The sequence below is a fragment of the Galeopterus variegatus genome, unplaced genomic scaffold, assembly GCF_000696425.1.
Source record: "Galeopterus variegatus unplaced genomic scaffold, G_variegatus-3.0.2 Scaffold346, whole genome shotgun sequence".
Lineage (NCBI taxonomy): Eukaryota > Metazoa > Chordata > Mammalia > Dermoptera > Cynocephalidae > Galeopterus > Galeopterus variegatus.
In genome coordinates this window covers 47,739-71,903 of record NW_007726457.1, presented here as the reverse complement: position 1 = coordinate 71,903, position 24,165 = coordinate 47,739, and the positions used below count along the sequence as shown (strand labels likewise).

At 35.6% G+C, this 24,165-nt stretch overlaps 1 protein-coding gene across 2 annotated transcripts in view; it reads right to left on the bottom strand.

Moving 5' to 3' along the window:
• Window positions 1–21,949, bottom strand: part of TTLL7 (tubulin tyrosine ligase-like family, member 7) — a 103,814-nt gene extending 81,865 nt beyond the window's left edge. The window contains exons 1-6 of one of the 2 annotated variants that reach the window (XM_008567799.1): window positions 21,746–21,949; window positions 21,407–21,538; window positions 19,359–19,480; window positions 18,434–18,501; window positions 7,429–7,587; window positions 5,945–6,161 (exon numbers count right to left, since the gene is read on the bottom strand). In XM_008567799.1, the coding sequence (XP_008566021.1) occupies window positions 5,945–6,161; window positions 7,429–7,587; window positions 18,434–18,501; window positions 19,359–19,480; window positions 21,407–21,538; window positions 21,746–21,770 (723 nt within the window). In that variant the 5' untranslated portion in view covers window positions 21,771–21,949. The remainder of the gene's footprint in view (window positions 1–5,944; window positions 6,162–7,428; window positions 7,588–18,433; window positions 18,502–19,358; window positions 19,481–21,406; window positions 21,539–21,745) is intronic. The other variant, XM_008567800.1, reaches the window with a different exon arrangement.
• Between the last annotated feature and the right edge of the window lie 2,216 nt (window positions 21,950–24,165).

Sequence of the window (24,165 nt, the reverse complement as noted above, 5' to 3'; positions counted from 1 at the left end):
TGACTTGTTATAACATGTCTGTACAAGATCTAGTTTGAGGAACTAAGAAAGATAAGATATCTGTTTGAAAAGAGTCCCTACCAGAGCAACATGAACTCTGCTAACATTGAAGCAAGAACAAATATCAAATTTATGGTAGAAGAATGATGATATGACCATGTTTTATGAAAAGTTTATGGAGACAATGCCCCAAAGAAATGAGCAGTATACAAATGGATAACTTGCTTTAAGAAGGAACCAGATGATATCAAAGATGAAGCCCATGGCAGCAGAACATCCACATCAATTTGCAAGGAAAAAATTAATCTTGTTTGTGCCCTAATTGAAGAGGACCAACAATTAACAACAGAAACAATAACCAACACCATAGACATTCCAATTGGTTCATCTTACGCAATTATGACTGAAAAATTACAGTTGAGCAAACTTCCTGCTTAGTGGGTAACAAAACTGTTGAGCCCAGATCAGCTGTAGACAAGAGAAGAGTTTTAATGAATTGTAACAGGGAATGAAACATGGCTTTATCAGTAAAATCCTGAAGACAAAGTACAATCAAAGCCACGGCTACCAAGAAGTGGAAGTGGTCCAGTCAAAGCAAAAGACTGGTGAAGAGCAAAGATCAAACATGTTTTTGGGGATGCTCAAGGCATTTTGCTTGTTAACTTTCTGAAGGGCCAAAAAAACGATAACATCTGCTCACTGTGAGAGTGTTCAGAGACAGTTTTAGCTAAAGCTACAGCAGAAAAAACCCAGGAAAACTTCACCAGAGAGTCCTGCACCACGACAATGCTCCTGGCTCATTCCTCTCATCAAACAAGGGCAATTTTGTGAGAGTTTCAAAGGGAAATTATACATCCACCTTACAGTCCTGATTTGGTTCCTTCTGACTTCTTTTTGTTTACTAATCTTTAAAAAATCTTTAAAGAACACCCCTTTACATAAATAAATATATACATGTATATAATGAGATATCTTGGGGATGGGACCCAAGTCTAGACACAAAATTCATTTACATTTCATATACACTTTATAGACATAGCCTGAAGGTAATTTTATATAATATGTTTAATAGCTCTGTGAATGAAAGTTTTGACTGCAAACTGTCACATGAGGTCAGGTGTGGAATTTTCCGCTTGTGATGATGTCATGTCAGTACTCAAAAAGTTTTGGATTTGGAAGCATTTTGGATTAGGAATGCTCAACCTGTAGTAGAAATAAAAAACACTAGCTATTTTAGTGAAAAAGTGAGTAAGTAATGAAACTTTTCATTATTCTTAAAACATCATCTTTGTAAGAGAAGCTGGAAATTCCACAGTTTCACATCCACCTTGACAAAAAGCCCCTTCTAATCAGTTCACTGCCAGTGAAAGCAGCTATCAAGCATATAGCAACCTGCAAGGGGTAAAAAACATAACCATAACCTACCCTGTTTTCCAACATATAGGCTCAATATAATGAATTCGTATAGATAAAACTTTTCAAGGATTGGCTGACCACTACATTGGTAGCAAAAAATAAATGTTTACACAGATTGAGCATTCCTAATTCAAAAACCCAGAATCCAAAACTTTTCGAGTACTAACATGACACTCAAAGAAAATGCTCACTGGAGCATTTCAGATTTTGGATTTGGGAATTAGGGATGTTCAACCGGGTACGTATTCTGCAAATATTTCAAAATCTTAAAAAATCCAAAACACTTCCTGTCCCAAGCATAAGGGATACTCAGATAAGGAATACTCAATCTATATTCAATGTTTGAAATTCTTTGTCTTATAATCACCTTATATGAATATTTCATATAAGGTGATATTATATGAGTATATTTCATATACTCATAAGGAATACTCAATCTATATTCAATGTTTGAAATTCTTTGTCTTATAATCACCTTATATGTAGTTTACGAATATTTCATTCCTACAGAAATACACAGCTTATTACAAAATACATGTTCACTATTTTTAAAACTGAAAACAAGAAAAAGGAAAAAAATATGCAGCATCCTCCACCCAAAAGTAACCAATGAGGGCTAGCCAGATAGCTCAGTTGGTTAGAGCATGGTACTGATAACAGTAAGGTCCAGGGTTTGATCCATATACTTGCCAGAGGTCAAAAACAAACAAACAAACAAAAGTAATCAGTGAGAGCATTTCGGTTTATTTTTTTCCACTCTTTTTTCTTAAACTAACCTTGTACATAATTGTGGTCTCACTTTGCATAAAATTTTGTATTTCCCTTTTTTACTTTTTCATATCTCAATCTAGGAATTCAGTTAGGAAATTATAGAGATATATGAAGATACTGACATTTATGTGAGAGAACCTTTTTCTATACATGTGAAATCCAAAGCCAGGAGCTTACATGCATGATTCAAGAGCATTTGGCAAAGTGAGACTAGAGGCCACATTTTGTTTCTTCCAATTTCTCATTATGATTTCCTAACCCAGTGTATTTAAGCAAATTATATACACATAACTTAGCATATTAGAATAAAGTACTTTATCATCAAAAAAATCTCCCAAGCCTTACTCTTTTCATTACTATTAAAAGATCACTACTGCCTTACATATATAATCTATTCTTACTGACTCCAATTATTTTAATTATAATCTATGAGCTGACAAGTCCTAAATTATGCCTGTAGCTGAGATCTCTCTTCTGAATACCAGGCTTATACTGTTTATCCAAATGCCTATAGAAGAGATCCATTTGGAGGTAGCACAAGCATTTAAACCAAACACATTAGCTTTCCACAAAACCTTAATACCTTCTGTATTTCCTTATCACAGCAAGAAACATGCCATCCACTCTACTGCCCACACCAAAAATCTGAGTTTTATACTTGATTTCCCTCTCCTTTCCCTTATTACACAAGTCCAACCTGTCGCCATATTACATCAATGTTTTTTTCTTAGTCCAGCCTCACTGCTATTATTTCAATTTAAGTCTTCTTTCCTCTCATATGTGGTCAAACTAGAATACAGTTTCTTGTCTCCCTTTCTCTAGTCTTTCCCATCCATCTCTACCCCCATCTCACATGGGGCACATTACAGATCAGGTGGCCTTTTTAAAACACAAATCTCATTATTTCTTTCTTTTCTAAAAAACTTTTCAATGCTTTCTTTCATCTTAAGTTAAATTCCAAAATCCTAGACATGACCTACAATGTCTTAAAAGCTCTGGCTTCTAGGACTTTCCCTCCTCATCTCTGAACAGCTGTTCCTTCTTAGTCTGTACTTTAAAGCTAAACTGAACTTGCCAGCTTTCTCCAGACATACCATACTCTCTCTTACCTCTGAGCCATTCTTCTGCCTGGAGCTCCATGCCACCACACCTCACCTCCAACCTGGGGAACTCTTCATTAATCAGATTTCAGTTTGTGAACAAATTCCCTCTCCAACCTTTATCTCCAACTGGGTTAGGTGCTCCTGCTATGCGATGCCGTAGCACCCTTAGCATCTCAGACCATCATACTTACCATCAGGTACTGTAATTGCTTATTTTATTTTCTGCCTCCCCACTAGACTGTTGCTTCTTTGAGATTAAGCACTGTATCTGTCTTGGTCACTGTTTTTCCAAAACCAGCACAATGCCTAGAGTGCAGTATAATTCAAACATTACTTCGTGAATGGATCTATTATCCACACCTTATGACCTTTAATGAAATGCTTCTTTCTTTTAACTTCCTTTCCTATGAAAAGTTTGACAGTTCCTTTATTCTTCCTTTGTTAGGTTTACAACATTTTTCAGTTTATTGAACATCGCAACGTTTATGATCAGCCATTATTTAATTCTGAAGATATGACCACTCTTAATGGAGTTGTGTGCATAATATTGGGGGAGAACAATAATTAGGACTTTGACAGACTGGGAAACGATAATTGTAATTTTTATGATAATTATTAGATCCAAATATATGATTAGAGGTTAACTAAATTTTTAAGTATGTATAATAAATTAGAATTTGACTTTTATAAACTATAAATTACAGTTTATAATTTTCATGATGAATTTCAGTTATGACTTTCATGAATATGTTATGGCTGCACAAAGGAAATATTAATGGAAAAGTATCTACAAAAAGCTAGATTTAATGGATTGTAAAATGCACATTGAAACTGCTAATTTATGTCTCAACTTCACATTTTTTTTTTCCTTTTTTGTCTTTTTTCGTGACCGGCAATGGATCGCAACCCTCAGTGTCGCGCCCGGACCGGGACCGGCAACGGGATCGCAACCCTCGGTGTCGCACCCGCCCCTCGCCCGGCCGGTGAGCGGCCAGTCTGTATGTGGGATCTGAACCCTCGGCGGGAGGGCCGCCGCGCTCTCAAGCGGCGCACTGTAGAAGTGCGCCACCGGGCCGGCCCTCAACTTCACATTTTTTGACAGGTTTTTTACTGAAAGGTAATTGATTATATACTTTTGTGGGGTACAATATTGAACATTAATACATGTGTACAATATGTGGTGATCAATCAGGATAATTAGTATACTCATGTTTACAAAACATAATCGATCTTTGTGACCCTTAACCAGTTTCTCGCTAACCCCCATCCCCCTCTCCCTTTCCCACCTCTAATAACCACAGTTCTGTTTTGGGGTGGGGGTGGGGATTGAAAGTTTAATTTATTATTGCGATTCTTTCTTTCTCTATTTTAGCACCCACTTATGTGTGAGGAAATGTGGTATTTCTCCTTTTGTGCCTGGCTTATTTCACTTAACATTTATTTCTCTAAGTTTATCCAGTTACTGCGAATGGCAGAATTTTATTCTTTTTTTATGATGGAGTAGTATTCCATTAAGTATATATACCACATATTCCTTATCCAGTCATCTATCAATGGACATTTAGGTTACACAATGGGAGAAAATATATGCAAACTATGCATCTCACAAGGGATTAATATCCAGAATATACAAAGAACTCAAACAACTCAACAGTAAGAAAGCAAGTAATCCAATTAAAAACTGGGCAAAGGAGCTGAATAGACATTTCTCATATGAAAATATACAAAAGGTCAACAGACACATGAAAAATGCTCAACATTGGGGAAATGCAAATAAAAACCACACTGAGATATCATCTCACCGCAGTTAGACTGGCTATTATCAAAGAGGGAATAACAAACGCTGGTGAGGATATGGAGAAAAAGGAACCCTCATACACTGTTGGTAGGACTGTAAATTAGTACAGCCATTATGGAAAACAGTATGGAGGTTCCTCAAACAACTACATATAGAACTGCCATACGCTCCAGCATTCCCACTTCTGGGTATATACCCAAAGGAATGGAAATCATGTTGAAGGAATACCTGCATTCCCTGTTTATTGCAGGTCTACTTAAAATAGCCACGGTATGTAACCAACCTAAATGTCCACTGACACATTTGATCAATGCAAATTTACAATCTTACTTCTCTTTTGTTTCAACAAAAATTAATAACTCTGCTGTCTGATAACTTCTGGGTTTTTTTGTTTTATATACTTTCTCCCAAATTTCACATGTTCAAATCCTACATTTTATAGAAAAACTGCTCAAATGCCACCTCTTCTATGATGAGCTGAACACAAACTGTCCCTGCACTCAGCAACACAACACTTTATCTGTACTTTTCAGTGGAATATTATTTTTATTATAGTCATTTCTATACAGGGCCACTGCATACAAATGTGTGCTTTGAAATCCAGTCTTGTGCTCACAGCACTCAGAGGGGGTATCTCTTCATAATTAGCATGACTAGGGCAGACACCTTTTTTTCTAATTTTCACAAAGCTGCCTGTAAGTTACGGGCAGTCTTATTTATGCATACAATTCTTTTAGACCATAAAAACCTGAGAGGAAGAACTTCAATTCATACAATCTTTATACATAATGGGTGCTTTAAAAAGTACATGTTGAACAAATGAATGAAAACATAAATTCTGTCTGGCATCACTTACCAAATTGGATTCATTAGGTGGAATGTACTTCTCTGTTCCCATTCTCACAAGTCCATCGTGATAAAGAAATATTTTTAGTGGATCACACGATGTTACCAGAATATAAATTCGTAAATCAAACTTGTAACCTTCCATTAGGAAAGGCTTTTCAATGTATTCTTGAACAATCAGATGATCCTGAGATGGAAGTTTGTCACCATTTCTTATCAAAGAAATCCTAAGTTTAAAAAGAAAAAGGAAAATAATCATTTAATATGAAGGCAAGATGTTTAAAAAGGTATAAATATACTCAAGAGAAAATTAGTCAGTAGTGATGGGAATCTTTGGGACTTTGAAAAGCTGTGATATATTCCTAGGACCTAGAAGGCCATGTGCATGCCTAGGCCCAGACACATGCTTAGGAAAGACCTAAAAAGACCCTAAGCTCTAACCTCGAGCAAACCACCAGACTCTGTACAAGCAGGAAGAGAAGGCTAAGTCAGAGTTGTAAACTGCCTGAATGTTGAAGGCATGCTGCAACAAATATCACAATCCTTATGCAAAGATTGGAGGTTTTTTGTTGTTGTTTGTTTTGTTTTGTTCGAAGTGTTTAAGGAGATCCTTCAATACTAATAATATAGGGGGCCAACTTAACATTAAGCAATTGATATACGATTCTCACTATCACTACTTCTTTATTTTAAAATAACCAAACCACACGTTTAAATAATGCGATCCAATTATTACATTATGATTAAAATTTAAATGAAAAATTTGTGAACAGTAATTTACCTGATAGCTACATTTCCAAATCTTTTTTTCCCATAGCATTTTAAATCAAAAAAATTAAAGTAACTAAAGTATATTTTATTAAAAGCAGCATCAGTCACATTTTCTTTGAAAAGTACATTGGAGAACACTAGCTGAACCTAAGTAAGCAAAAGGAAACAGGAATATTAAGTTGCACATTCTATTTTCAGCTAACATGTCTAGTTCTTGGCACTTTAGCTTAAAATGTGTTCTACTCATTTTCAATCCAATTACCATGGCTACATACAGAAGAAAAACTTATTTACAAGGCAAAGATGACACATGTTTTGCTTGAAGATATCTCTTCAAAAGAGTAACTCACTTTCCATTTCTTTCTCCAACTCAATTTAGCTCTACTGTAGCAACTGATTTTACTCTCTAAGCCTATTCACATTATTATAAATGTGAGTTTTATGTTCAAGAAAAAATTAGAAAATAGCTTTTCTTCCCTCTATTTTGTTATATCCAATTAGATCTCACACCTTGCTGATTTAATTTTTAAAATGAATTACTGAAGCCTAGGGGATAGGTTAAAAGAATAAGGCCCGTTAAGTATCTGGTTCCAAACAAGCAATAGTTAGAAACCTATTTTATTGTTTTTTCATACTGGTATTCAACTCTGATTAATTACACACATTTATTATTTTCCCCCAATTTTTTTTTAGTTTTATATATTCAGGTAAAAATAAACCTACCCATGACCCATTGCACCATTAGCTGGTTTTACTATAAAAGTTTTCTGTTTCCGTTTTTTCTTCAATTCTTTCACATAGTTCTGGAATTGAGAATATTCAGCAGGAAAGATCCATGTTCGAGGAACAAAGGTATAATCCAGAGGCCGAGACCTGATCATTCTGTAAATTAGAGACAATATGAAAAACAATTTCTGTTCAAACATCTATAAATTTTCTTTCTCTATGCTAGTGATCTTTACCACAAAGTTTTAAATTCCCTCCATTCCTTCATTTATTCATTCATTGATTGAGTTGTGCAACAAATGTCTATTAAGCATCTACTGTGTGCTAGACACTATTCTAGACACTAGGATACATCAGGTGAAAAAAAGACAAAAATCTCTGCCCTAATATGTACTGATTTACATATTATTAGTACACCAAACATTTATTTGAGTATACACTATGTGCTAGGCACTGGAGATATTAATATAAATTAGTACAGGGGCTGCCCCCAAGGAATTTACAGACAGGCTATTAATTACAAAACAATGTGATAGGTACCTTAAAGACATATAAAGCAAGGTAGCATGTCATTAACTCTGTCTCAGAGAAGAGGGCAGAGGGTAAGGAATGGTTTACGGCCAAGTGCCATTTAAATTGCATCTTTAAAGATGATATTTTGAGTCCTCTGGGTCACCCATATGGAACAGTTTTTGATTGCCTTTTATAACACTGTTTTTTAGAGTTTAACTACTTTTCTGAGAAAACCATGTGAAAGCCTGAGTCAACAGATATTTTGTTACATGAACTATATATGCATGGTTTTAAAGCTACAATGTACATCCTGATATTTTTGTATTTGCTACAAATTAGGCTGCCTATCTGACTCATAATTTAAGGATACTATTAGTTATAAAATATTTACTTTTGATTAATCCCAAATGTTAACCCTTTTGTACTTATCAATTCTCAATAAAAATGAAGAAAGCATTAGAAAGATATTTAAATATCTATTAAAGAAAATCTGATTGTTTCAAAAGAAGACCTTTTTCTAAACTTATGAAACTCTTTTATAGATGAGCAGATAATGTCCCCAAGTGAGATAGATAAGAACTAAAATGGAACCACAGTATAGAGTATGCACAGAAGTAGGGCCTAAATTCTAAGACTAGGCTGTGGAATACATCAACCACTTGGCTTTCACAACTAGAGGTTCATACAGTTACCATATTTCAAGTGCACTTTCAGGAGAATCCTGTAAAAAAGTTATGTTACTATTATGAGAAGGGAAATAATTACCAACTCCATCTGTCAAATCCAGATTAAGCCAACAAGCTAAACAATCTCAGTACAAAACAGGCTAATATTGACTGGTTTGAAAATTACATATGCAAACACAAAAAAAAAAAACCTAAAGAAAGCACACTAACAGTGCCAATATCCTTGTTTTTGTTTCTAACATCTTTAAATGTATTTATTATATATTTAACAGTGATATAAAATTAGATCAAGTTAAGCTTTAATTAGAACAATATATTTTAAAACTAACCATTTGGTATTTATGAATGGTACCATTCTTTAAAATACATATTTGGAAAAAAAATCCAAGCATACATATATTCAAGTGAAACAACTTATTCCATTTAGGTAATCTAGCACAAGTCAAAAGAGACATGCAGTTTTAGTCAGGAATTTGAGAATCTGGGATAATTTCTGCTCTCACTCTGTTATGAAATTACTAAATGATATCAAATAAGTAAGTTAACTCTATAGATATGCCATGACTTTTAATCTAATCAAAAACTTTTTTCTTGGGCCGGCCCATGGCTCACTCGGGAGAGTGCGGTGCTGATAACACCAAGGCCACGGGTTCAGATCCCACATAGGGATGGCCGGTTTGCTCACTGGGTGAACGTGGTGCTGACAACACCAAGTCAAGGGTTAAGATCCCCTTACCGGTCATCTTTTAAAAAATAAAAAATGGGCCGGCCCGGTGGTGCACTGCTACAGTGCGCCGCTTGCGAGTGCGCGCTCCCGCCGAGGGTTCGGATCCCACATACAGACCGGTTCCCGCTCACTGGCTGAGCGAGGTGCGGGAGCGACGCTGAGGGTTGCGATCCCGTTGCCGGTCCCGGTCCGGTACGGGCGCGACACTGAGGGTTGCGATCCGTTGCCGGACACGAAAAAAGACAAAAAAATAAATAAATAAATAAATAAATAAAAACCTTTTTTCTTTAAGGAGAATTCCAAGGACTCTAAAGAATGAAAAATTGCATATTTGCAACAGCCTGACAACAGGTCTACCTTTACCAGTTACCTCTCTCATCCATATAGACATATACTTTGTTTTTTGTTTTTTGGATTATTTTTTTTCCTTCTTTGAGACTTCTATTTTCTCCAAAGCAGCTAGAATGATCTTTTCAAAGTGCCAATCTGGTCATATTATCACCAGCTACAGTCTCCTCACCCCCAACCTCCCCTGTGGTACTTAAGATAAGTACCATAATTCTGAACATCACTTTTCAGCTAATCTGTCCCTTATTCCCCATCCATCTCTTTGTGCTCCAGCTGCACATGGTATTATTTCACTATCTTGACTATTCACACTTTTCCCCACCACATGACCTCAGCTCATGATATTTTTTCTGCCTGAATGGCTCTTACCTACCATCTTCACCAGTAAACTCCTACTCATGTTTCATATTTCAGTTTCCACATCACTTCCTCAGGGAAACTCTCACATAACTCCCTAACTATGTCAGAGCTCCTTTACTGCACTCTGGTTTAGAACTTCACAGCACACATCATAGTTGTGCCTAGAACCCAGCGCCATGCTTGGTACAGAGCAGTTACTTAATAAATAAGTGTTAAATGACTAATGAAACATATGTGGCATAACCAAACTGTATTGTGTGTATTAGTGTTTCTTCCTTACTAAAATGTGAGTTCTAGGCAGGGACTAGGTCTTATTTATCTTGTTTACTTAAAAGTTAGCAGGCTCTACTACAGAGAGTAGACATGCAAAACGATTTGTTGAATGAATACATGCATAATTATAAACTTCCAAATGGAAGCATACTAATATTTCTTTAATTATACATACAAGTTTACTAAACTTTCTCTGTGAATAATGAGTCCTGGAGGAAGGGCAAGATGGCAGACTAGAAGTGCCTAGTGTATGATCCTGCCACAGAAAGGGACCAGAGCAAGGAAAGGACAGCTAAGAATGGGGGAGAGCATCAGTGGGAGAGTGTGGGATGGCAGGAGGAGCCCAGTGACGAACTTGTGAAGCACAAAAACTAAGCAGGGTGGTATAGAGAAGAGGCATGTGGTTTCAGCTACTGCCACATCTCACAAACTGGGAGCAGCCAGGAGGAATTCTCCTTTGTTGGGAAAAGAATCTGCTTGGCCATGAGCACTTCCTCCTGTTCCTGCCCCAACCTGCCCCAACCACCACCACAGTCTCCTGTACCATTGTCTAGTCCCAGAACCATGCCCCTTCTCTCTGCACAGGAGTTCATCCTGCACAACACACGCCACTGCGTGACCTATGTTGCCAGTATAGCACCAGGCACCTGAATGACGCCAGCCTTGTACTGCCTGCATGGCTCCAGATTTCCAACTGCCCATGCAGCCCTGGGAACCCAGATGATGCTAACCACTCCCCAGCTGACCCAACCATCTGTATGGCTCCCCCCACACACACAGGCCCAGCCATCCCTAGCTGCAGACATAGCTGCTGGCATCCCCTGGAAATACTGAGTCTATCCAGAACTACTGAGTCTATCCAGAGCCAAAACTAAAACATCCCTCACAATGGGAAATATATAACAAATGTATAAGACGGAGTCTCTCTCCTCAAAAACAACCCCAGAGTAATAGAAGAAGCAACCACCCAACGACTAGACATCAATGAAGAGATATAAGAAATATGAAAAAATAAGAAAATATGATACACCAAAGGAACAATATAATTCTCAAATACTAGACCCTATACAACAGGAAACCCTTGATATATCTGATAAAGTACTCCAATTAACAATCTTAAAGTCAGTGAGATACAAGAAGATTCAGTAGACAAAACAATAAAATGAGAAAAATCAATACAGGACATGAAATTTACAAAGAAAAGTATCATTAAAAAAGAACGTAGCAGAACTCCTGGAACTGAAAGACTCATTCAATAAAAACTACAATTGAGGGCCGAGCCCATGGCGCACTCAGGAGAGTGTGGCGCTGGGAGCGCAGCAGCGCTCCCGCCGCCTGTTCGGATCCTATATAGGACGACCGGTGCGCTCACAGTGCTCACTGGCTGAGCGCAGTGCGGCCAGTCTCAAAAAGGACAAAAAAAAAAAAAACTACAATTGAGAGCATAAACAGCAGGCTGGAGCAAGTGGAAGGAAAAATTTCTGATCTTGAAGACAGTCTTTTTGAAATAACCCAACAAAAAAAAAATAGGAAAAAAAATGAAGAAAATCTAAGGGAGCTAGCAGACCAACTTAAGCAAACAAACATCTGAATCATAGGTGTTCCAGAAGGAAAGGAGAAAGGAAAAGGCACAGAAAACATATTCCAAGTGGAAAACTTCCCATGTATTGGTAGAGGTATGGACTTCCAGATCCAAGAGGCTCAAAGATCCCAAAGAGATTCAATCCAAAAAGGTTGTCACCAAGATATATTGCAGACAAACTGTAAAAAGTCAAAGAAAGAGAGAATCCTAAAAACAGCAAGAGAAAATTGTCAAGTCAACTGTAAGGGAGTGCCCAGCAGACTAACAGCAGACTTCTCAGCAGAAACAGGCCAGAAGAGAATTGGATATATATTGAAATTCCTAAAAGACAAAAAATTCCAGCCAAGAATATTATATCTGACAAGGTTATCCTTCAAAAATGAAGGAAAAATACTGTATTTCTCAGACAAACAAAAGCTGCAGGAGTGCACCATCCCATGGACAGCTCTATAAGAACTCCTTAAGGGAGTCCTGCACCTGGAACCCAAAAACAATAACCACCACCATGAATACACAAGAAAGAATAAACATCACTGTTAGAGCAGATATGCAAATGAGAATGAGAAAGAAACTATATCATACCACCTCAAAAAACCAACGAACACTGAAGACAAACAATAAAAGGGATAGAAAGGAACAAAAGAAAACAATAAAAGCAATTAAATGTCAGGAGTAAGTCAGTACCTTTCAATAACAACTGTAAATGTAAATGGATTAAATTCCCTACTCAAAAGACACAGACTGATTGACTGGATTAAAAAACTAGACCCACCTATGTGCTGTCTACAAGAGACTCACCTCACTTGTAAAGACACATGCAGACTAAAAGTAAAGGGATGGAAAAAGATATTCCACACAAACGGAAACCAAAAAGGAGCAGGAGTAGTGATTCCTATATTGGATTAAAATAGACTTTAAACCAAAAACCATAAAAAGAGACAAAGAAGGCCATTATATCATCATAAAGGAATCTATCCAGCAAGTAAACATAACACAAATATTTATATACCCAATGCTAGAGCACATAGATATACAAAGCAAACACTATTAGACCTGAAGGAAAAGATAGACTCCAATATGATAATAATTGAGAACCTGAACACACTTCTCTTAGCATTGGGCAGACCATCTAGGCAATAAATCAACAGAGAAACACAGGACTTAAACTATACATGAGACCAATTGAACTTGGCAGACATCTACAGAATTTTTCATCTGGAAACTACAGAATATACATTCTTCTCATCAGCATTTGGAATATTCTCCAGGATAGACCACATGTTAGGTCACAAATCAATTCTCAAGGAATTTTTAAAAACTGAAATCATTTCAAGTATCTTCTCTGACCATGATGGGTTAAAACTAGAAATCAATAACAAGTGAAATTCTGGAAAATATACAAATACAAAGAAATTAAATAATATGCCCCTGAACAACCTATCAGTTGAAGAAGAAACTAACCAGGCAATCAAAAAAATTTTTGAAGCTAATTAAAATAAAGATACATCATACCAAAACCTGTGAGATACTGCAAAAGCAGTACTAAGAGGGAAGTTTATTGCAATAAATTCTCACATCAAAAGAATAGAAAGATTTCAAATAAACAACATAACACCATACCTCAAAGAACAAGAAAATCAAGAACAATTCAATCCCAAAATTAGTACATAGAAAGAAATAATTAAGATCAGAGCAGAACTAAATGAAATAGAGACCCAAAAAATGATACAAAAGATCAATGAAACAAAAGGTTGGTATTTTGAGAAGAGTAACAAAATAGGCAAACAATTAGCTAGGGTAACTAAAAAAAGAGGAGAGAAGACCCAAATAACAAAAATCAGAAATGAAAAAGGAGACATTACAACCAATACCACAGAAATACAAAGAATCATTACAGACTATTATAAACAACTATAGGCCAACAATTTGAAAACCTGGGAGAAATAAATAAATTTCTCAACACATACAAACTACCAAGATTGAACCAAGAAGACACAAAAAACCTGAACAGACCAATAACAAGCAATGACACTGAAGCAGTAATCAGCAGTCTCCCAACAAAGAAAAGCCCAGGACTAGACAGCTTTACTGCTGAATTCTACGAAACCTTTAAAGATGAATTAATACCAATCATTTCCAAATTTCCAAAAAATTGAAACAGAGGCCATTCTCGCAAACTCATTCTATGAGGCCAGCATCAACCTGATATCAAAACCAGACAAAGATAAGTAAAAAGAAAACAAATAAAAAAGAAAACTAAAGGCCAATATCTTTGATTAACATAGAAGCAAAAATCCTCAGCAAAATATTAGCAAACAGAATATAGGAACACATCAAAAAAATTATACACCATCATCAACTGGGACTCATCCCAGAGAGTCAAGGATGGCTAAACATACACAAGTCAATAAATGTGATACACCACATCAATAAAATCAAGGACAAAATCCATATGATTATCTCAATTGTTGCAGAAAAAGCAACTGACAAAATTCAACATCGTTTCACGATAAAGACTCTCAGCAAATTACGTATAGAAGGAAAATATCTCAACACAATAAAAGCTATATATGACAAGCCCATCACAAAGATCATCCTACATGGGGAAAAGTTGAAAGCCTTTCCCTTAAGAACAGGAACAATACAAGGATAACCACTCTCACCACTCCTATTTAATATAGTATTAGAGATACTAGCCAGAGCAAGCAGGCACGAGAAAGAAATAAAGGGCATCCAGATGGGAGAAGACAAAGTCGAACTCTCCCTGTTTGAAGATAACATGATCATATATAGAGAAAAACCTAAAGACTCTACCAAAAAACTCTTAGAGCTGATAAATGATTTCAGTAAAGTTGCAGGATACAAAATCAACGCACAAAAATCAGTAGTGTTTTTATACTCCAATTATGAACTAGCAGAAAAAGAAATCAAGAAAGCAAGCCCATTTACAATAGTCACCAAAAAAAAAATAAAATATCTAGAAATAAATATAGCCAAGGAAGTGAAAGATCTCTACAATGAGAACTACAAATCACTGCTGAAGGAAATTACATAGGACACAAAAAGATGGAAAGACATTCTATGCTCCTGGATTGGAAGAATCAATATTGTTAAAATATCCATGCTACTCAAAGTGATCTACAGATTCAATGTAATCTCCATCAAAATACCAGTGACATTCTTCACAGAAATAGAAAAAAACATTTCTAACATTCATATGGAGCAACAAAAGACCCCAAATAGCAACCTGAGCAAAAAAATAAAGCCAGCATTACACTACCTCAAATTATAGTACAAAGGTATAGTAACCAAAACAGAATGATATTGGCATAAAAACAGACACTTGGACCAATGAAACAGAATAGAGAACTCAAAAATCAACCCACATATTTACAGCCAACTGATATTTGACAAATGCACCAAGAATATACAATGGGGAAAAGACTGCCTCTTCAATAAATGGTGCTGGGATAACTAGCCATCCATAAGCAGAAGAATGAAACTAGACCAGTACCTCCTGCCATATACAAAATTAAGCAAAAATGGATTAAAGACTTAAATATAAGACATGAAATCACAAAACTACTAAAAGAAAACATAGAGGAAACACATCAGGAAGTAGGACTGGGCATAGACTTTATGAATAAGACCCCAAAAGCACAAGCAATAAATAAAAAATAAACAAATGGGATTATATCAAACTAAGATTCTGCACAGCCAAAGAAACAATTAACAGAGTAAAAAGACAACCTACAGAATGGGAAAAAATATTTGCAAACCAAGCATCAATAAGGTATTAATATCCAGAATATACAAGGAACTCAAACAACTTCACAGTAAAAAAACAAGTAAACCAATTAAAAAATGGGCAAAACAGCTAAATAGGCATTTCTCAAAGGAAGAGATACACATGGCCAACAGACATATGAAAAAATGCTCAACATCACTCGGCATCAAGGAAACACAAATTAAAACCACATTGAGATATCACCTCACCCCAGTTAGACTGACTATTATCAAAAAGACAGAGAATAAGACATGTTGGCAAGGATGAAGACAAAGGGGAACATCCTACACTGTCGGTGGGACTGTAAATTAGTGCAGCCATTATGGAAAACAGTATGGAGGTTCCTCAAACAACTACAGATAGAACTGCCATATGACCCAGCAATCCCATTGCTGGGTATAAACCCAAAGGAATGGAAACTTTCATGTCAAAAGGATATCTGAACTCCCATTTTTATTGCAGCTCTACTTATAATAGCCAAGAGTTGTAACAAACCTAAATGTCCATAAATAGATGACTGAATAAGGAAAATGTGGTATATACACTCAATGGAATACTACTCTGCCATAAACAAGAATAAAATTCTACCATTCACAGCAACATGGATGAACTTAGAGAAAATTATAAGTGAAATAAACCAGGCACAGAAAGAGAAATATTGTGTGTCCTCACTCATAAGTGACAGCTGAAAAATAAACAAATAAATAAATGAAAAGAAAGGAAGATAAAACAATCACAACAATATATTGAACTTTCAACAAGAGAGAACAGAACTGAGGTTACCAGAGGTGGGAAAGGGGATGATAGCGAGAAATTGGTAAAGGGCCACAAAATATGATTACATTGTGTAATGTTGAATATACTAATTGTCCTGATTTGAGCATCACATTGCACAGAGGTATTGACATTCAATGTGGAACCCCATAGATATGTATAATCAATTATGTTTTAATAAAAAAAAAAAAGTGCCTGCATTAGCCATCAGGGAGATGCAAAACAAAACCACAATCAGATACAACTTCACACCCACTGGGATGGCTATAATCAAAAGGTAGATTATAACAAGTCTTAGTGAGGATGTGGAGAAATCGGAACCCTCATACACCACTGGTAGGAATGTAAAATGGTACAGACGGCTGCTGTGGAAAAGTCTAGCAGTTCCTCAAAAGGTCAGAGTTACCAGATGACCCAGCAATTACAGTCCTAGGCATATATAGCCAAGAAAAATGAAAACACACTTCCAGGGCCAGCCCAGTGGCGCACTGCTACAGTTCCTGCCGAGGGTTCAGATCCCACATACAGACCGGCCGCTCACTGGCTGAGCGAGGTGCAGGCGCGACACTGAGGGTTGCGATCCGTTGCCGGTCACGAAAAAAGACAAAAAGGAAAAAAAAAAAAAAACACACTTCCACTCAAAAACATGAACACAAATGTTCACAACAGCTTTATTCATAATAGCCATAGTGGGAAAAATGCAAACGTACACCACCTAATGAATGGAAACAGAATGTGGCATATCTATACAATGGAATAATTTTTGGACATAAGAAATGAAGTACTGATACATGTTACTGCAATATGGATGAACCTTGAAAAATTATGCTAATTGACAGAAGCCAGTCACAAAGGACAACATGTTGTATGATTCCATTTATGTGAAATGTCCAGAATAGGAAAATCTGTAGAAACAGAAATAGATCCATGTTTGCCTAGGGTTGGGAGAGGGGAGGGAGGAAGAATAGAGGGTGAGGTTGGCAACTGAGGGTATGGAGTTTCTTTCTGGAGTGAGAATAATGTCCTTAGATTAATAGTGGTGATGGCTGTACAAACCTATGAACATACTAAAAGCCACTGAATTGTATACTTTAAATGGGTGACTTGTATGGTACGTGATTTATAGCTCAATAAAATTGTTAGAAAAAATTAAAATTAAAAATAAAAAAGCATCCTCTTTTAAAAAAACTTGTATCAGTTTATTGCTCAACCCTCTTAAACTGAAAAAAAAAAAGGCAAAAAATAACTCTAACCAACAGAACTATAAACTGCACCTAAATTTTGCAGTTCATTTGGCAAAACACTTGGGTACCTGTTTGCAGTTTTTCTCATGAAAGTAGATTGTTATGCTAAATATTGGTTTCAGAGATAAATATATGCATATGTGTATCCTTTGGCGAGCACATACACATGTGTCTATGTCTATGTATATGTGTGTACACGCATACACCTAGTACAGTGCCTGGCACACAAGATGTTCAGTAACCAATATGAATGAAAACACACACACACACTCACACACACACACACACACACAGCATATAATGCAACAAATTAGTTCCTACAAGGTTTAATTGAATATAAACAAGTATCTATCAAATGCCACATACAGATAACCTTATTTAAAATAAAAACTTCTATTACTAAAGAGACAGCAAGTTGTTGTAAAAAAGAGTCCTAAGATTCTGGAAACTGGAATTCTGACCCAGCTCTGCTATTAACTACTTCTTTGACTCTGTGAAAGATATTCATTTCTCTGACCCTCAGTTACCTCCTATGCAAAATGGAAGACAAGAACCAGAAAAACTTTTTAGACCTTTCTAGCTGTAAAATTCTATCTCTTCTATATAAATATCATTTCAAGTCAATGTAACCTTGTGAAAGATAGCAGTACAATATTTATAGTGTCAATTTTGAACAGGTTTTCTCTATTACAAGAAAATGAAGATTACTTGGTCATATTTCTTGCTAAGAAATCCTTTCTACAGATCTCCCCCATTCCTGGAAAATGGTTGATCCTCTGGAAAATAAAAAGGTAAATATTAATATTCTCAATAACTCAATGCACTTATTCATTTATACTATAGTACCATTGTATTCATCCACTGGAGTTATATGTTTTAATAAACCGACAATTACTATGTAAAAGATATAAAATTAAATGGCCTCCAATGAATTTGTAGAACTAAAGAATCAATGGTAATCAAAGAATAAAACTGCAAATTTTTAAAGAAATCAGAAGTATTCACAGACAGTAAAGTTGTAATTTTCATTGCTGAATAACTGGTAATTCAATTATTTTTGGCATTCTAGATTTACAATATCATTTACATAAACATTGTAGAAAAACTGGTGAAAATGAACTTTTTTGTTTGTTTGTTCCATATGGTCAATTCTGTATTACTGTACTCTTTAAAAGATGCTATATAAAATTTCAATTGTCTAAAATTCCTTGTATTTGGCTTTATAGTAATCTATTTTCTTCTGAATATAAGTTTGTGTTACATTCCAAAAGTAAAAGAATAAAGCCAGATTACATACAGCTGGCATTATTAAGTATTTGCACATCCTGATCTCCCTATGCAATCTATGCCACATCACTTGTCTTTAAGCATAATTATGCAAAGCACCATCTTAGAAAGAGGTTTTTCTCTATCAATTCTTCCTTAAAGATAGAAAGAAATTAAAAGTTAAGTTTGAAAAGGATGCAGTCTTCATGCAGAGTCAATACAACTGGATAGCAACAAAACAGACTATTCAGGTGAATCAGAACTGAAATTTAATATGTCAACTGATTAAGAACCTATCTAAAGAAAATTATGATGGAATTCATATAACTTTTCTCATACCAATAATAGGTCATGATTAATTTCCCACCTGGTAATTTTGCAGCTCTGCAATCTTGTCCTGCTGAACAGCAGAATCACACCATATAAGGTTACTCGTTTCATCTTCATCTGGAGTTTTCATAAATCCCATTTCATCTATTACTAAACGAACTGCAAGTAAACAGTTAAGTTAAACCAGAATTAAAAGATTTCTAAAATATATTCATTATGGGGACGTTTTCCTATATATAAAAATTTTAGTTCATAGTATTTCATTTCCAAAATATCCATTAATTATAGCATAACCTTATTTTTAGTTATGACAGTTTTATCTAAGACAGAATTATACTCAATAGTACCTGAGAACCATTTTTAGGTTGTATCCAAAATCTTTAGTTTCCAAACTCTCAGATTTAACAGGTACACAAAACTGCCAAAGGGTTTAGTGATTATTTATAGAACAATGAAAACACACACAGCTGAGACAACACCTCTCCTCAGAAAAAAAGTATTTTTATGGTTTTTTTTTGTGACTTTGGGCTAAGTACAAAAGGGCAAAGGTAAAAACAGCTCCTGGTCATTAGACCTATCCTATACTTTCCATCTCCCTAGTCCAAATTATCTTTAGCACTTTAAACCAAGTCATCTAGGTGTACTCAGGATATGGAATAATAAAGCAGAATTCACAGAAGAGACTTGGATATTGGCTCTCCTGTGTTCTCGACCCTCTAATCCTACTGAAAAAGTTTATGCTCAGAAGAAAGCTTCCTTTTTAATACAAACTATTTATGTGTTCCTCTCTGGTCTAGAATTCACAATTAACATTGACATTTTTCTTCCAACAAATTTCAAGTTTAGAATAAAAATAAGCAATTATTTAGTATAATTTTGGGGTCCAACAGAATTGAGTCTTAATCGAATGGTGTATCTATACAACAGTGCTTCAATATATGAGGAGAACTGGTATTGATTGTCTGAATAACTTAGCTCAAGTACAAAACTTATAACCAGGCACCTGTTGGTCTCAAGTCCTAGAGACTCTTGAATTTTTTTGGCCGAGGGATATGAGGAGAACTGGTATTGATTGTCTGAATAACTTAGCTCAAGTACAAAACTTATAACCAGACACCTGTTGGTCTCAAGTCCTAGAGACTCTTGAATTTTTTTGGCCGAGGGAAAAAAAAAGACTTTTATGTAATAGTGCTTGGAATACAGGCATAGAAGAAGAAGACAGTGATTGGGGGTGGATGGGGCAGAGGAGAGGATTGTTGAGTTGAAGTTGCTGTTTCCCATGAGTGCATTGATGAAACTTGGGGTTGCACTGAAGTCCCAGGTGGCAATGTACAAACACAAAAATTGGAAAAAGGGCCATTCCTCTCCTATCTGTCACAGACCACGAAGCAGCTTTGACACCTGAGAGTTCAGCAGTGGCTGTGCCACCTAGAACTTATAGAGGGCAAGGGCAATAGCAACACAGTCAGGCTGACTCTTAACTGGCTCACAGGCAAAAACAAGGACAAAGTCAGAACAGCAGCTCAGGAGAGATGATGTCTGGGGTTTCTTAGAAATAAATGGGAAGACCTTAATGAGAGAAATGGAACTCCTGGCAGTCATGGAGGGAGTATAATGAGCTATTTAAATTTAGATATTCATGTACACACAGACTGGTGACGCTGGGGACATTAGGTTATGTTATGTAAAAATAGTGGAAAAGACCCATTCTTTCTTTACATTCACGAAACCAAATTTGTAAGGTCAGTCATATATAAATTTCTTTTATTATGAAATTCAAAGCTCATACAGTTGACAAAGTTGAACTTCAAAGAAAAATACCAATGTCGTACTTTTTTTCAGCTAAGCTATTTAATCTTATTTTTGTTTGAACTGAAATCTTAGAAATCTATTGGCATCTTTTTCAAACTATCATCCTCCACTGCATAGAACAGAATCCCTCTAACATGTCAGCAATATTACAGAAGGCATTTAAAATTCACTACATAAAAGATAAGTTATCGCTCTGAATTTCTGAATTATTTTCAACACCAAACCAGTTTTTTTCAACAATTATAAAAACCCCATGATTCTGAGGAGACCTACCAATTTCAAACTTTGTCCCGGCAACATTTGCTGTAATGGTTCCCTTCTTTTTCTTCTTTCTGACTTTCCTTTTCATTGTGCTTTGAAAAGGTAATTCTGTATTCAGATCCAGGGAAGAGGGTCCCTGCAGCACTTTAAAAGAATTATAAAACAACCAAATATCACTGAAATAACAAAAAGTTCATACCAGAGATCACAAATGCCCCTCTAAACAAGGTAAAATTATAAATTCTGGTAGTTTAAAAGTCCCCAAGTAATTTTTAATACTTTTATAAAATGAGCAACAATGATCTATAACACATCCATATTTTGTAACATTGTTAAAGCCAATCTGCTTACCTCCTTCCTGAGGCAGAGATGGCATTATTGCCAATGCCAGTTAGTAAGCACTGTGTGCCGCTGTACTAAGCTCTCAGGAAATCTGGAAGTCTCACATAAGTCTAAGTAGGATATGGCCCGAAATCACGGAGAGTCCCTATCATATTATCTTGGTGGAATTCTCAGATTTCAGGACACTGACGTTTCGGGATAAGAAGGCACCTGTAGGGATTTTTAAACAAAGTCATTTAGAAAACAACTTTTGTGAACTTTTTTTTTTTAACCTATGCCAGTACTGTCCTTTTTAAGTCAACTACAAGCAAAAGTTAATATGTCCAATGAGCAGATATTTCTTAATCAATTTATTACACCTAATGCAAAATGCCATGTGATGGTTCCCTGTCCTGAAATAGTACATAATCCTACTAGAGGAGGTTTTATTAAGTCATGTATCAAATTTACATACAATAAATAACATACCATACACAAACAATCAACAACAACAATATTCACTACCAAGTATTGAACACTTATTATCTTAGGCATTTATATTATACCACTTAATCTTTCAACAAACCAGTTAGATAGAAGCTTTTATCCCCATCTTACAGGTAAGTAAAAATAATTTTTTCTATCTTTATAAAGAAAGTAAGTGCCAAATTGGCGATTAAACTGAAGATCCTTCTGATGTCAAACACAGTGTCCCTTCACCAGGAACCTGTACAACCTTCAACCCAATGCCTGAAACATAACTGCAGCATTCCTTTTAATGTGAGACAGTAAAATAAGTGCCAGGGTAGAGATCACATGTTGAAAGAATGCAGAGAGAGAAGTGATTGCTTTTTAACAAGGTAGGAGGGAACAGCTTCATAAAGGAGACCATATTTGAATTGTGTTTTAAAAAATAAGAAAGAACAATTTTGAAAGGCAGAAAACGGGAGAGGCTGTTACTATGATGATCTCACTTGAGCACACAGAGGAATGAAATAAACATTTTTTAATGAATGAACTAATAATTTGGCTACATTTCAACATGATCTATAGTACACTTTTCTTATATTTTCATTGTATACGTGATGTAGGTATCTTTCATTGTAGATATCTAGGTATCTATGCCCTGATTATACTATACTATTGGCCCAATCTACACTATCAACTTTCTCATTTCTCCCTTGATATTGTAAGAATCTTTGAGTACTTGTAAAATATCTAAACACAACGAAAAACTGAAAAACCTATAAACAAAGATATGATAAACAAAGGCATACTATCAATACCTTTATCAGGATATTATCAGAAAGTTTATAAGAAATTCAGCTACATATAATGTGACTCATACTCATATATAACACCCCCCATATTCATTATTAATAAGATTCATTATTAAAGAAAATTTAGAGCTTTCTTTGTTCTCATGTATTATTTTTACCAGAATAATTCTGTGTTATAATTCAATATCTAAACTAGGGAACTACTATTTATTAACAGACCAACTGTTGGCAGGTGCTGTGTTAAGCATTTAAAATATTTTGTCTCACTAGCGAACCCTGAACTTAAGTATTATTGCTCCCCATCTTCCATATATATAGAAACTAAGACTAGATAATGAAATAAATCAAGGTAACAGTTTAGGAGTAGAAAACCTAGACTTTGAACCCAATTCTGTCTGATTATATATTCTATTAATTGAGATGCACTATTTTCAGATACCATTATAACATGACAATATTGACATACAAGAAGTTTGCAATCCTACTGCAGTACTTACTGCAAGATATGGCTGTATTCTGGGAATTCACAGTACTTCAAACCAAACACTGAAATCACCGTAAACATATCTAAACTTTTCTCAGCTCCAAATTCCAAGCTGAAAACGCACTAGATCACTCCTCAGAATAAAAGAAAGGAAGAGCATAAAGTTCAGTTCCATTTCTTTCTAGAGGCTCTCTGATACCTCAGGGAGGTAACTGTTTGAGTTTACAAGTTATTGTCCAACATCTTGTTACTGGAGTAAACAAAAGCTCCCTTTACAGTAACAGTACTCATTATATTAAAAGTAGGTGACAAAGTCAAACAGAGTTTGAGAACAATGTTTGCCTAACTATACTAGGCTCTGAAAAGCAAATTTCTTAATTTCTGACTTAAATAATGAGCCAAACAACCTTGATTTGTATAGAGTTGAAAGTAAGAATTTTTATTCCTTCCCTCATCCGCATGAGAATTTAAAGTCCTTAAAATTATTCCACACATATGCTTTACTTAATTCCATTATGGTTTGGAGAAAAGGCTTTTTAACAAACTTGAGGACTTCACTGTACCATCCCAATTCTAAGTATTTCACTTGATGCTAAGCAAGAGATTTTATATGAAGGATTTATCACATCACTCAGTTGAGCCATAGTTACCTACCTTCCAAAAGCAGAAGGCATGTTTCAGTTACC